This window comes from Cucumis melo, chromosome 1, assembly GCF_025177605.1.
Source record: "Cucumis melo cultivar AY chromosome 1, USDA_Cmelo_AY_1.0, whole genome shotgun sequence".
NCBI lineage: Eukaryota > Viridiplantae > Streptophyta > Magnoliopsida > Cucurbitales > Cucurbitaceae > Cucumis > Cucumis melo.
The window spans coordinates 5,246,618-5,261,431 of NC_066857.1; the positions used below are offsets into that span (position 1 = coordinate 5,246,618).

Here is a 14,814-nt window from a genome sequence, read left to right on the forward strand (position 1 = left end):
GTTTGATTGAACTCATCCTAATAAAGAACTAGAAAAGTTCAGGTGCCTTTTGTCTCTTAAGGCAACATAGATTGGTACATCCAATCCTGTCCTAAAGAGCTGGATGCATTCTATGTGCAGATATCTATAGTTATGTCTGCGATATAGTTCAATATTTTCATTTGCAAGAAGACGGTATTCCGAAAAGTTTTCACTTATCGGAATATTATCTTCTGAAATCCTTACTACATCCTTTTCTCTAAATTGAAGAAAGGATGAGCATAGATTTCTTTGGGTTCAAGTCTTGGAATAGACCAATTTTGAAGTCTATTCTGAATGCGAGACAATTTCTTTTTTAGTTTAGACAGCATAAGAAAGGAAGAAGAATCCAGAAATTCTAATAGTTTCTTTCTAACATAATTCTAAAAATTCTTTGTCTAGGTTAATCTTTTCTTTTATCATGGTTCATCATCATTTATATCAATCAATCTAATTTAAGAAATTGTTATCAAAACTACTTCCCTAATTTATATTCAATTCATTCAAGATACGCAGGTTGACCAAGCCATACTCGTATTCGTATGAATGATGAATATAAACATTAAGGAATAATAATGAAAACATTTCGTAAATCAGAGAGATAACCATGATGAAGAATTTTGAGAAAGAAAAGATTAGAATTGGAGAAAGAACTAAAAGAATATTATTAGAAATTAACTATCATCCTCCCCAGATTCAAAAAAAGGAGTTTTACTCCATGAAGAGAGAAAGAGGATAGAGAATATAGACAGAAGGCTCTGATACCATTCAAGGTTGAGGGGCGTGCCCTTATATAGATAAATAATATCTCTGTTTATATTTTAGTCATGAAAAGTTATATAGAATATCTTCATTAATAAGTGTAACTCTTCAATTACAATTGAGTTACATTTCTATTACAAATCAAGTGAAAATAGTAGAATTAGTTAAACAAATCTTCATTCAATTTTTCTACGTTTCAATAAGTAAATTTTTATTAACTATTACAATAAAAAATATGTAACAAATAAGTTTTAAAAATTTTCATACATCAAACAAAAAAAATAATAATGAAAACAAAATTTACATAAAACAATTAAGATATATAATAATATAAAAAGATATATTTTTTATTTGATTGTGTTTGAGACTAAATGCATTTTTTAATGTATAAACATATTCAGTTACAAATATCACAACAAAACATTTTCAACACCTTGTAACCAGACAAATGTACAATTTTAGTGCCTTATCTCATACTTCAATTCCAAAAGCTAGCAATCATTTTTACTTCCTTAATTTAGTAATCAGACACTTCTACATAATTCTAAAATTGTACATTTGTTTGGTTACAATTTGCGAAAATTGCTTTATTGTGATATTTGTAACTGAATATGTTTATACCTTAAAAAATGTATTTGATCTCAAACACGATCAAATAAAAGATATATGTTTTCATATTATTATATATCTTAATTTTTTTATGTAAATTTTGTTTTCATTTTTTTTTGTTTGATGTATGAAATTTTTTAAAACTTATTTGTTACGTATTTTTTTATTGTAATAGTTAATAAAAATTTACTTATTGAAACGTAGAAAAATTGAATGAAGATTTGTTTAACTAATTCTACTATTTTCATTTGATTTGTAATAGAAATATAACTCAATTGTAATTGAAGAGTTATACTCATTGACGAAGATATTCTATATAACTTTTCATGACTAAAATATAAACATCTCTCGACTATAATATTATATTTAAATCTTTCAAAATAAAATTTAAAATAGTTATTTAATTTAAATCCATCAAAATAATATTTATTAAATTTTAAAATAATTCTAATGAATAATATCGTATTTAAATTATCTAGAAAAGATGATAATGGATAGTAAAAAGATGAAATAATTCATAAAATATAGCAAAAAATTTAAATGGTACAATGAATTTGATGGATTTTACTATATTTAATAAATAGTTTAAATATTCTAGTTTTTTGTCTTTTTTTAAAAAAAAAGATGACTTGTTATTTAAACTTTTATATATTTTAAAAAAAATACACGTCGCACATGGTAAAAACACTAGTACTATAAAGTGTATAATGGTTTCTATAAAGAGAACCATTTATAACAATGCGATCGTTAGGATGTCTAAAACAACTCAAAATGTGAGAAGATATAAGCAAGACAATAAACCCAATGAGAAAATGTGGTTCAGAAAAAGAATCTAAGTTAACGTACTCCCAACTCCCAAATAAACTTGCAATGCCAATCAAAAAATATACACATATATATACTCTAGAATGTATAATAGTTTCGATAAAGAGAACCATTTCAAGTATTTAAAAGCGTACCTTTTTTACCGTTTGAATCCCTATTCTAAACCCTTGAAAATTGATTGCAAATAAAATAAGTTCTAAATTACTTACTCCTACTTTCAAGTTTCAACTCAACTAACCGAGGGTACCTCTCCACCCCATCAGCGAAGAAGCAAACTACAATACTCTTTGTTTGATGTGCGAAATCATCAATTTCTAAGAATTTTAAACATTGTGGATTATAAAGGCAAAGGAAATTAGATGAAAGCTTAGAGGGTTGTTAGTCAAACTGTTTCTTGATTGCGACGACAATTAAGAGTGACCACAATTCCCTAAAACGAACCATGTCGTGTAAATGTTGCAAATCAAAGTTTCAACTTTATTATGAAAATCAAAGTTTCAACTTTATTATGAGATACGAAGCATAAACAAATGAAAATCCAAGTATGTGTAGTGCCTGGCCACATTTTGCATGTTTGATCTATTTAAAGAAATAACTAAATACTAATCCTAGAATACAGTGTGGCAAATATGATCACAATTTCTAAATTAATTACAAAACATACCTGCATAATATCAGAAGCATCAGGCCCACACATAGATGTGTGTCACCATCAACCACAAGCTTCATTAATGTCTTCTCTTGTAAATAATGTAATTAGAATAATTGTTACAGACATTAAACAGCTGTTGAAGCTGTTAAAAAGACTGTTATAAACGATTAGAAAAGACCGTTAAAGAAGCTAACTAATCAGCTGTAACTGATTAGTTATTCAGCTGCCTAACCATTTGTAACCCTCTCTAGTAACTACTTAAAATTCATCTATAAATACATACACTCTCAACAATTAAAGGCAGAGAGTTCTTTTGATAAAAATTACCATTTGGAATCACACCACTAACATAATCAGAGCATATTGTATGTTAGTAACAAGAAACTACACCTACTTGATGTGTGAAATCATTTACAAAAAAGAAAAAAAAAGGTCATCGAGTGGCTCAGAGTAACAGCACAAAGTGAGCATGTTGTTATAGTTAATAACTTTGTATAGTTTGTTTTATCTTTCTTCCCACTACATTTACTAAGCTATTCAATAATTTTATAGTTTTCTTCTGAAAACTGCACTTTAAGCAAAAATTAATATTGTGAGTGATTTCCCAGGGTACAGTTGTGAAAAAACTACGAACAATATCAAATGTTATTCTGATTGTCTCTCAATTGAATGCGTACACTTGATACATGGAAGTAGAACATCTTGATTGCGTATACTTGATACATGGAAATAAAACACCACGATGTATGAAAGCAGATATTCTTGAAGTAAAAATTCTCCTTAAATATTTGGACATTTCTTCTATTTATGGAATTCTAATATAGTTGTGGGTCAAGGCTTAGTTGGCATGTGACTTGGCGCCTTAAACACAACTTAATTTAGCATTTGAACTAAACTAAGTATTTTTTTTTTTTTTTTTTGACTCAATTGACTTTAACCCAAACAAATAATATTTAATTTGACCAAAATAAATAACTTAATCCAATGATCAAGATGAAAGCACGAAGTTAGAACACATTTCTAACTCTAAATTATTTATAACATGTCAATTTGTGAGTCAATTTGTGATTAATCCAAATATTTTTTTCAACTATTATAAGCTACTGCTTTAATGCACATGATAAGTGACGATACCATATTTACTTCATATCATCATGGTTTGAAGTAGTCTTTTTCTTTTTCACATTTGATTTGTTTTTACTATGTTACTTTGGAAAAACACTAAACGGAAGAATTTTCAAATTTGGTAGTAAGTTGAAGAGAAATTAAATTGGCCTCCTCCAACTCCTTTCTAGAACTTGGTTTTCTTTGACGGACATTGCACCATAAAATCTTGTCTTATCTTTGAAGCTTTTTAGAATCACCAGATCTAGGCTTTTCCTTTCTTGTCCGATTCACATCGTCAAATCCTTAATTCTATAAAAAGAATTACTCATCTAAGAATTACTCAACTAATTTAAAGAATATGCAGTGTTCCAATTGTCAAAAGTAAACAAAAACCATAATTTTCTAGTTATATCATATCATCACTTTTTTTAATCGCCAAAAAACAGACTAGAGAATTCGATACTTGTTATATTTTATAAAAAACCTTTTAGCTATATTTGAAAATGCACCTAATTATGTGTGCTGCCTCCTATTGTCGTCGACAGTAGTCTGCACCGTAGTCAACGAACCCTAGCCATCGTCCAAAACCACACCATCGATCATCTCGGGCCCAAATTTGTTCTACACCAGATCTATTTAGTGATTGCCCAATCGTTGTCCATCTCCCATCACTAGCCATCGGCAACTCATGCTGCCAAGATGAAGAAAAACAGGGAAGACGAAGAAAGGGTTCGACTAAAAGAATAAGGAATGGGGATTCTGATGGCTTTTTTCTTTTTATAGAGACCATGGATAAGACCCTAATAGTAGCTAAACACAATATTAAGAAAGATCTGTAGCCTATTAAGCTATTTTTTAAATAAATTGAATGCAAAAGACAGTAGCGTAAAATAGACCTACAATTAAAGACTGTATATGAAGAAAACCAAAAACAAAAACAAAAATAGTTATCAAACGAGACCTAATGTTTAGGTTTTTTGGTTTTAATCTTTCTCATAATCCCTAGCAATTTGAATATACCAAGTCAGGTTAACAAGTTAAGAATGAGTAAAAAAGTGATCCCAACAGTCACGAATCCATAAAGTTTCATTATTCATCACACTTGTAGAAACTCCTTTTTCCCTTTTTTGATGTTTAGTACAAGGACGTTAAGGATGTATTTTGGTATAGAATTAATGGTAATGGGTACGAGAATATACCAAAATAGTTAAAAGAGAGGCATAGTTAATTGTGATTAGTTGGTAAAAGAGTACATACACATTATTAAAACATTGAGCATTGTACAAATAAGGTGAGACAGAAAAGGCAGTATGCATTAAAGTGCAATGGAGACAGCACATGTGTGAAGTCACAGGTTATGAATTAATGAATTGGTCTCACCTTAGCTTTCACGTTGCTTTGTCACCATTTTCATTTCAGCTTCCAGCTTCTCTCTTTTTTTTTTTTCATCTCTTCCTTTTGTTTTCTTTTGTATCTCTACACTTCCATTGGTGTATGCATATGGATTTGCCGGCTTTTCTAACATCAAACTTGACATCCTAACTTAAACTAAACTACCATCATGTGCTTCTATCTAATTTACACCCATAATTAGGTAACATCTTCCAAAATGACTTCACCGTACAATGTACATCAACAAACCAAAGCTCTCTGGCGATGACAAATCCCTCTACATTTTTGTATTGAATTTCTATAAGGATATAATATTGTCTTCGATTTAGAGCCTGAAACTAGTCTCTTTTTGGATTTTGTATCACCAAAGATGCAGTTTTTTCCTGTTTGCAACCTAACCCGTCTATCAAGTCGTAAAGGCCGACAACAGAAACACAAATGTTGATACAAGAATGAGAATAAAAGAACTAGTAATTAATGCTAACTATTTAATGCCAAAGCCAAGAATTAGAGAGAGAAACGGGAACTAAAACGAAGGACCAATCCTTGAGTAGATCTTGGACAGCACTCATCTTGTTATGGTCTAACCCAACCACATAACCAAAAAGTTCAAAAAGATCAAAAAATATTTAGAAGAAGAATTTGCTACATGATAAACAATGATGCACCCAAGTTTTGTTCAGATGAAAATGATTCTATTGCTGGCATATATATTTTATAATCTTATTAGATAGAGACAAAATGTGCAGTCCAAAATGTACAGCAGGAAAGGGGTAGGTGGAGAGGGATAATAAAATGCACACAAATAAAAATGGCACAAATTATTTGAGGCTGTATATGAAAGAAAACTATAATATATATATAATTGGAATAAAAAAAGAAAGGCAGGTTGGTCATGGGCAGGAACCTGTCAAATCAAGTAGCGTCTCTTCCACAAGTTCTTCAAGCAATTTCCCTTCTATTTCCTTCCCTAAATCCTCCAATTCCTCTTGTAATTTCTGAATCCATCCCTTCCCTACAACCTCTTTCCCAACTGCTCTCTCCACCACCAGGCTGTTACTGTCCCCAATCTCACAACCACCACATTGTGTTTTGCCCGACAACCAATCTTTCAATCTGTCCCACACAATGTCCACCAAAGGTTGCGATGGAGCATCTGCATGAACCCAGTTGGATGATATCGATATTGCGCTCATTTCTGACCGAAAGCCTGTGATATCTACCAAGACTGCATTCACGCTGTCGAAGATGAGCTTCCAGTTTGATCTTGATTGCCTTCTTTTTGCCTCCTGTTCTGGTTCTTTGTCGCTTAGGTTGGCAAAGTTGTTTCTCAGTGATGGATCCAATGGAAATTTGAGAGAATGCCATCTTGAGAAAAATGAGTTGTGGTGCACGCTGTCATCGAGGCCAGCTGCTGAAAAAAGACTTTGAACAAGGCTGAGCCATTTTTGTTCCTCTTCTTCTCTATCTTCACATGCTAACGTAGGTTTAAACAAATACGGTTCTGTGTTATCCAAATACGCATCATCCCATGTCAAAGTTCGAGAAATTGATTCTATGGGAGGTGATTTGTCAATTAAGGACTTCGTAGATACATGAATGCCTGGAAAAATAGACAATCAATAAATAGCATGAGGCTTACTCTAGACAGAGTACCAAAGAACTAGGTTATAGGTCAAGTCAAACAATAATTTTAGTCCCTAAGTTATGGGGGGTACTTTCACCTGAGCTATCCTTTTATGTTTCTGTGGAAGTTCCACCATCAATCACATTAAAAAAACTTTTCACTAATGCTCAACCACATCAAAGTAGAAGTCACTCATATTTTGGTGTACGTGAGAAATTTGAAACTAATTAATCATTTTGAGATCAAACTTTGAAACTGGATCAAGTATGTTAAGTCGTATGAGTACCTCTGGAGTTTGATTTCATATGGCCAAACGACGAATGCATGATGCCATCCTCATCAAATGGAGGTTCTAAAACAGAGCATGGACTTGAATGGTCTGGGTTCTCACTGGTATTTCCAGGCATTAAATGTCTTGAGAAAGGCAACCCCGCCTGCGAAATTTAAATTTAGTTCTATAAGTTAATTGAATAAGGAGATATTATCATGCAAACTATCTCAAACTACTGGAAGTAACAGCCAGCGATAATCATTGAGCTTCTCTATTCACTACGCATGAAATTCCAGGCTGTCTGGTTGCTGCTACAATGTTACTGAGAGTAACAAAGACCGACTGCCTACCAGCGGCTGGAACAATTAGATGCCAGCAGTTATTGGATTTTCAAGTTCAAAACTTTGAATAAAAAAATTATAACAGTAACAATAAAAAAGTTCGGACACCATATTTTTTCCTAACAAAGCATAACGGAACACCACTGCCATATCTGTTCTTGTCGCTAATATTTATAGAAAATTAATTGAGTCGAATTCATAAAGATAACAAATTTTCAGGAATTCCTTAGTGACTCTGAATTATAACCACTTAATTGTACCAGGAGCCATATAACATACTTCAAGCAACTATTCTGGATGGTTAGAATAGCGCCCTGGAACATGTTAACTAAGTAGGTAAAGATCAGGAAGAAAGATCGGATAAATTGCTACCTGTTAATTTGTAAACACAGTTTATAAAACTAAACACAGTTGCTTACAATTGTTAGTAGCGATCAGATAAATATACCACCTTGCCTTGTATGATACTTACGTGGAAGTAATTACTGAAGGCAAGCAAATGCAAATCCTCAATAAGAAGATAAATTACCTCAAGAGAGACGGTGCCCAATTTGCTGGTTAAATCCGGAGATGTTCCTGATGATTCACACAGAGCAGAAGATGAGCATTCTTCAAATCGACTATTGTTGACACAAGATGCATCACCAATCCTGCCAGAAGGTAGAGAAGCACCAAGTGTTTCCGGAACAGAAGTATCCAATTCCTCTTTGCATTGAGATGCATTACGTTTTTCTTTGGTCAATTTCTTACTCCTGGAGAAAAATAAGCTAGAAATTTTTCCTTTAAATGATGATTTAGCTTTTGTCGGACTAACTTTCTCTGGGGTAACATCAGGCGTAGCAAAATTTGAAGCTTCAAAACCTAATCTGGCACTTGACATCAAAGGAGACACGGGAGCAGACTTTGACCTCTGGAGACTTCTAGGAGAATTTCTATTCTCTTCCTGTAGGTCAGTACTTAAGCAGGATGCAAACTCCCTCCGCTCTTCTTCTTCATTGGTTATCTTATCGATAGGTTCAATGGAATTTTTTGGATCTGATAAAGAGAGCATCTCACCCAAGGTACTAGAGCTTCTCCTTACATGCCTAGGTTCTTGAGAATTGGCATTTGATGCCATCAATGACCATCTTTCTGAGAGCCGCTTCTTGGCTTCTCGACAAACTGATGATTCTGGAGAATATGAAGCACGACTAATGGAAGAAATAGAATAAGGGCTATCAAATTTGTTAACATAGTCCCAAGAATGCCTGGAAGATGGTGACATTAATTCTAGATCACTTAGAACCCCCACAGCATACTCATTCTCTGACTTGTAAAGTGAACTCTCATCACCAGTATAACCATTGGAAAAGAGAGAAGAGATCAAAGTTTCATCCCTTCGATGCCCCATTTGATCTTCACTCAACTGTTCAGATGTTTCAGTTGCTTCCCTTGATTCTGGCACCACAACGTCCTCAACTTCCTCAAAAAGGTTTCCATTGGTTTTATTAGGTGACAAGCAAGGTTGAGTTACGGCAGTTTTAACACCATGATTCTTACCAATGTTAGGTTTCAATACCACTATTCGTGTGGGTTGAACATATTCATCAAATTTTTGGTTTGACAAAGCATGTGCATTACTGGACTTCTCACAAGCAGTTGAATGGGAGATCTGAGCTGGTTTTTTCATCTGTTTCTCACATCTAACCCCTGTCTCAGAAATGTTTTCATTACCAACTAACTTTGAGGGCCTAAGGATTGTGATGCACTTCTTCTCAGGAGATGTAGGGAGTGAACGAAGTTGAAAACTATGCTGAGAAAATAAGGAATTGGGTTCTTGCAAAAATTTGACAAACAATTCTTTATTGGAGCTGAGAACTTCTAAGGCATCTTGAAATTCTTTAGATTGCCTAAGTTTCTCATCTGTTGCTAGACGTTTAGCTTCAGTGAATTTCTGACGAACAAGAGCCATCTTTTTTTCATCAAAATTTTTGTCAAAACTTCCATACTGCACTTTTTCTCTGTCATTATTTGTTTTCAAACACTGCTGCCATATTCCATAGACGTCTACAGAGCTTTGATGAATTTGACACAAAGCTCCCTTCTCCAAACGGTTGTCAACTGGTTCCGTGCATTCCAGTGGCAACCTAGATTCTTTAGCTGTAGACAGGGAACCTCTTGAAGGTATTGGAGGAACTAGATGATAACCGTTTGGAGAAGGTGTTTTGTTAGCAGCTGAACCAACCTGCTCGGGTAGAGTATCTAGACCCATCAACTTTGCAACAACATTTGGGGGAGCAATCTTAGACTCAGCATCTTTCGACATTTCATGGTCTATGAGCATCTTCATTGGTGTTCGATTTGCCTGCCCAATTGAATGTTCCTGGAATGCAATCATGAACCAAACTTCAACTAAAAAAGGAAAACAAAATTTATAACATAGGGTAGAAAATGTATATGTAGTGCATGAATTTTTCATGCTTTGAACAATGTGCATCACTGTACAGTTAATAAAGCCTGCTAACAATTTACCAGTCCATCCTCGATCTGACTATCATGGGAGGGACTCGATATAATAGCTGCATCTGAGTGGCTTCTTCGGAGTAAAGAAACTGCAAAAATGCATGTCAATGTCTACAATTGTTAGCTCATTAACAAACACGACACAAAGACACACTGGTTAATTCAATGGCACCATAAGGAGGAGCTTTAAACATTACAAAAGTATAGGAGGAAGAAAACAAAGAAGAAGAAGAATTTCACGGCTTCAAACTTTCCAACCAGACTGCGCTCATCAGAATATTTTTTATTTAACCGTATCTAATGGTTACATTTTCTTTATATTTTCTTCTCTACTTTTGAACAAGCAAGATAGTTCTGCAATGCATGATGCATTAGTAAAAGTGACCAAAAGCGAACTAGTTTTTTTAAAGCAGCCATTTGATAACATCATAACATGAGTTCTGAACCAACAAATTGCAGAAAGCCATAAACAGTGCATATTCCACACCAGTTAAGCTTCAAAGTTGGCAAAAACAAATGGGGCGGGGCAACCAAGTTCACAAGCAATCATCATATGAAAAGGCAATCAAGTTTAACATTCACGCGTGTGCACAGAAAAACCAAGATTTAAGAACAAAATTTTTAAGTACAAAATTCATCCTTTGACCAATAAATTCGCATTAGCACCTCGCACCAGCAGCAGACAGTCAAACCTTCAAAGGAAGAAATTATATCAATTTCGAAAAAAAATTAGAAAATAAAGGGGGTAGTCACCATCACGATGTGGTTTATCCGTCAGAAGCTTGTTCCGACTAACGCCTGCACTCAAGTCAAACAGGTTTACCATTCTTCCCAAGCATCCAGGGAAAGGTTTCTCCGTATTACTACGGACTTTTCTTCTTTGAGTATCCTTCATTTTGATCACTGTAAAAACAGGATTCCAGCTAAATCAACAAGATAAGATCAACTAATTCCTTCAAAAAAGAATAGAGCTTATATACAGAGAAGTTTTGTACCTCAACGTTTCTTGTTTGCTTCAAACCTAAGAGAGGGTGAGAGAAGAGAGAGCCCCAAATTTCGAAGGTAAGATCCCAAGCAGGAAGAAGCCAATGACCATGTGAACATAAAGAGATAAGAAGAGAGAGCAGGAGAAGTCGAATAATATTCAAAGAGCGGAAGAACCCATTAATTCAATCGACACAGAACAAAGGACTGAGCAATGCAGACAGAAAAATCAGCATGTTCACACGAAGCATCACATCAATTCTTACGCCACAGCTCGATAACCCAAGAAACTTTCAAATTGCACACTTAATTTAACGCTGCTGAGTTCTCAGAGAAAGGTAGCTCACTGGTCGAGGTTTCTAATAACCCCAAAATTCAACTTCACGTTCGAAACCATAGCATAAAAAAGCACCTGGATCGAGAATTCCCCCTAAAAAAACACAGCAAAATAGCAAAATCACATAAACAGAAAGAAAAAAGCAAAACCCAGCAATCACTACCCAATAATCCAAAGATTAAACAACAAAACTGACTCGCAAATAGCAGTAAGTCACTTCAAAACCACAATTTTACTCCAGAAACTAAAAAGTAACAAGTGTAAAGATAGAAAAAGAGAATCTAGTTTTTCTAAAAGAAAAAAAATAGCAAGGAAAGAAAAAAGAAAAAAGCTGCAATTACATCAGAAGAGATTCGAAACAGGCCGAAAAGAAGAAGAGCTTCGGAAAACGAGAGATCGAAAGGGAAACAGAAAAATGCAGAAGAATTAACAGTAGCAGAAGAGTAAAGAACAAACCAACATCCTGACACTGAGAGAAGCATTCCACCAAGAGTATGATTAAGAGTTCAAAAAGGAAGTGAAGTCGGAGCCGGAGGAGTAACCGGAAATGTCGCCGGAAAGTTGGCCGGGATCTATGAGCGAGTGAGAGAGAGAAGAAGAAGAAGAAGAAGAGGAAGACTGGCGTACTCGTGCGGGAGGGTATAATAAGTTGGGACTTTTTTTCGCTCACTCTCCACCGACTCGCCGTCGGACTTAAACAGATTTTTATAAATTGTAATTTATTTAAATATTTGGATTACGAAGGAAACCGTGTATTGGTATTTCGTAATTTGGCGTTGAGAAAGAATGCCTTTCTTTTATTTATTAATTTTCTTTTGCAAATTTTGTCACTATATTGTAATATATTCTCTCCATAATTAGCTTCCAAATCTTTTCTTCAAAAAAAAAAAAAAAATCAAATATTTTGTACGAAAATAATAATAATTAATTCATAAATTTAAAAAACGTAACAAAATTAAAATATTTTCATAATTTCAAGATTTGTTATTGAATATAATTCATCACTTTTCCCTCTTCTTCTTAATTTCTTCTCTTTCATATTTTTTTCATCTCTTCTTCAAGATTTTCTTTATTACGTTATTAAACCATATATTCTTCTGTTTAAATCTTCGTCATTTTTGACATTGTTTATTATTCTTTTTTATCTAATATCAAAATCGTTTAAATATCATTTTAAATAATCAACATGATCCTTTAAATTTGAAGTTTTTCCATCATTTAAAAGAATTACACGATCGTGTATCATAAATTAAACGATCGTAGATTATTCATTTAAACTGTAGTACACGATCGTTTATAAGAATATTACTCGAGTGCATGAATGTGGTCGATTAATCACGTGTTGATGAGATATTTTGGTATTTTCCATTGTGGACATGTGGATTTTTTCGTTCTCGAAATTGTTTTCTATAATATAAATATTTTACTAGTTTGTTGTACTTTCGAAAAAACCGCTAAATTTTATTCTTAAAATTATTTCTACACATTTGCAATTGTTTTTTATCATTAAATCCATGTACTTATATAATACTTTTCTTCTTTTTGTAAAATCTTTATTAAGAATTATGTTGATTCAGTACTTATGAGTGTCGTTGTTGGTATTACAATAAAAGTTGGATTTACGTACTAAAGAAGAAAAAAAAAATGTTGATTTTGAGCAAATGTATAATGAATTATATATTTTATATATCTATAATTAAATGACAAAATTATTTATAAATATAGATATATATAATGGTTTATTTTTATTACGGTTCATTAGGTAAAAATTGTGATATTTAAAAATTAACATCAAAATTATTTAATTTATTTAAATTAAAGACGATCATGATATATATTTATAGTTGGATGCTTCTCCAACAATGGATTAGAAGAGAACGACCTCCGATGAAATGACCATTTTTTCTTTTTTTTTTTCCTTCTGTTCTAAATAATGGATGAAAATCAAATTGGCATTGTCATACATATTGATGTTAGGCAACTAATTAACAAATGGAGATGATGATGAAATTATAACCTTTTTATTATACCCATTTCAATTATTAATTTTATGACCACCAAAAAGGCATATCTTTTGGAGTCATAAGTTCAAAGATGATTATATTTCATTTCATCTCTTTCTGGACAATCTACATTGTCCCAGAAGGAAGTGTGATGAATAGAAAGTGAATGACATCTCCCCTGAAGTCACACACTAGCTATAATCAACATACCAAACAACAATATGCTAAAACATAACTTATAAACTACATATCTCATACCAAACTAGTAACAAACTTTATACATAGAAAAAAGTTAAACATAGTTACACAATATTACATTTGGTATCTTTGATAATAATTATATTACATTTGATATCGTTGGCAATCAAATAGAAATTATTATATCAACTAACAATTAGACACCAATTATGTAGAAAATCAGTATCACTAGCAATCAATATAAGATACAAATCATTATTAAATAATAATTAGATTGTAATTAATATTATGAATAGTTAAATAATAATCGGTGGTTGTAAGACAACAATTAATGAATATCATTGACAATTAGAATTAATAGTCAAACAATAATCAAATATCAATTAGCATAGTTGAAACTAGCTTTAGAAATTAATCTAACAACAATGTGTCAACGAGTATCATTGAGAACTGACATAGTATAAGAATTAGATAACAATTGTTTAAAGCCCTCAACAAAAAATTATCTATTTGCTTTTTTGCCCATGAATTTGGCTTAAATACCAATTAGGCGACAATTAGATAAGAATTAGTATTATTGACAATTATTATATGATAATTAGATAACAATTAGATAGCAATCAACGAGCAATCGAATACAATCACACTTTTTTTTTCTTGAGAGGCAAATTTTTTGTGGCTTAAAGATTTTGTCATTTGTGCAAGGACACTTGCATATATAACAATCAAAATCAAAATATTAATATATTTAACAAAATTTAAATATATCAAAGTTTGTAAGCATAGTTTATTATGATTTATCGGTATAATATTTAAAAAATGTTTCTACACATTTGTTTATTATCTCTAAAATTGTTACTCATTGCAATTGTTTTTTAATGCAAAATCATAAAAATGGGTGTATCGGTCTAAATTTAACAAATCCAATTTGACATTTATGCAATTAATTGTCCCTTTTTGTATATGTGAAGTTTATATAAAATGATGTTATTTAACTATTATAATTAATCATAAGTAAGACTATTTCAAATATAATAAAAATAAACCATAATATTAATAAATATAGTAAAATTATATCGTTCATCCGAAATATAATTATCTATCTCAATCTATTAAAATCTATTACAAATAAATTGATTGTGGTGTGTGGTTTGTTACTTGAGAATGAGAATATGAATATTAGCTG

General features: G+C 32.2%; 1 protein-coding gene across 2 annotated transcripts; it reads right to left on the reverse strand.

Annotated features, from left to right (window-relative positions):
• Positions 1-6,038: 6,038 nt before the first annotated feature.
• On the reverse strand, positions 6,039-12,118 carry LOC103500466 (uncharacterized). 2 transcript variants are annotated; one of them, XM_008463764.3, is made up of 7 exons: positions 11,884-12,118; positions 11,102-11,520; positions 10,860-11,009; positions 10,116-10,195; positions 8,134-9,966; positions 7,279-7,426; positions 6,039-6,968 (listed from the first exon to the last, which is right to left on the reverse strand). In XM_008463764.3, exons 3-7 carry the CDS (start codon positions 10,999-11,001, stop codon positions 6,259-6,261), a joined length of 2,913 nt encoding a protein of 970 aa, XP_008461986.1. In that variant the 5' UTR covers positions 11,002-11,009; positions 11,102-11,520; positions 11,884-12,118; the 3' UTR covers positions 6,039-6,258. The 2 variants fall into 2 exon arrangements, with proteins under 2 accessions (XP_008461986.1, XP_008461987.1); XM_008463765.3 differs by having other exon boundaries at positions 10,860-11,029; positions 11,884-12,116.
• Between the last annotated feature and the right edge of the window lie 2,696 nt (positions 12,119-14,814).

Bases quoted from the DNA above. Each gene is read 5' to 3' on its own strand.
- LOC103500466 (XM_008463764.3), bottom strand. From the start codon at position 11,001: ATGAAGGATACTCAAAGAAGAAAAGTCCGTAGTAATACGGAGAAACCT. The intron at 9,967-10,115 runs GTAAATTGTTAG...ATTGCATTCCAG, and splicing joins GTCAGATCGAGGATGGACTG to GAACATTCAATTGGGCAGGC. The intron at 6,969-7,278 runs GTACTCATACGA...CTATTTTTCCAG, and splicing joins TATGAAATCAAACTCCAGAG to GCATTCATGTATCTACGAAG.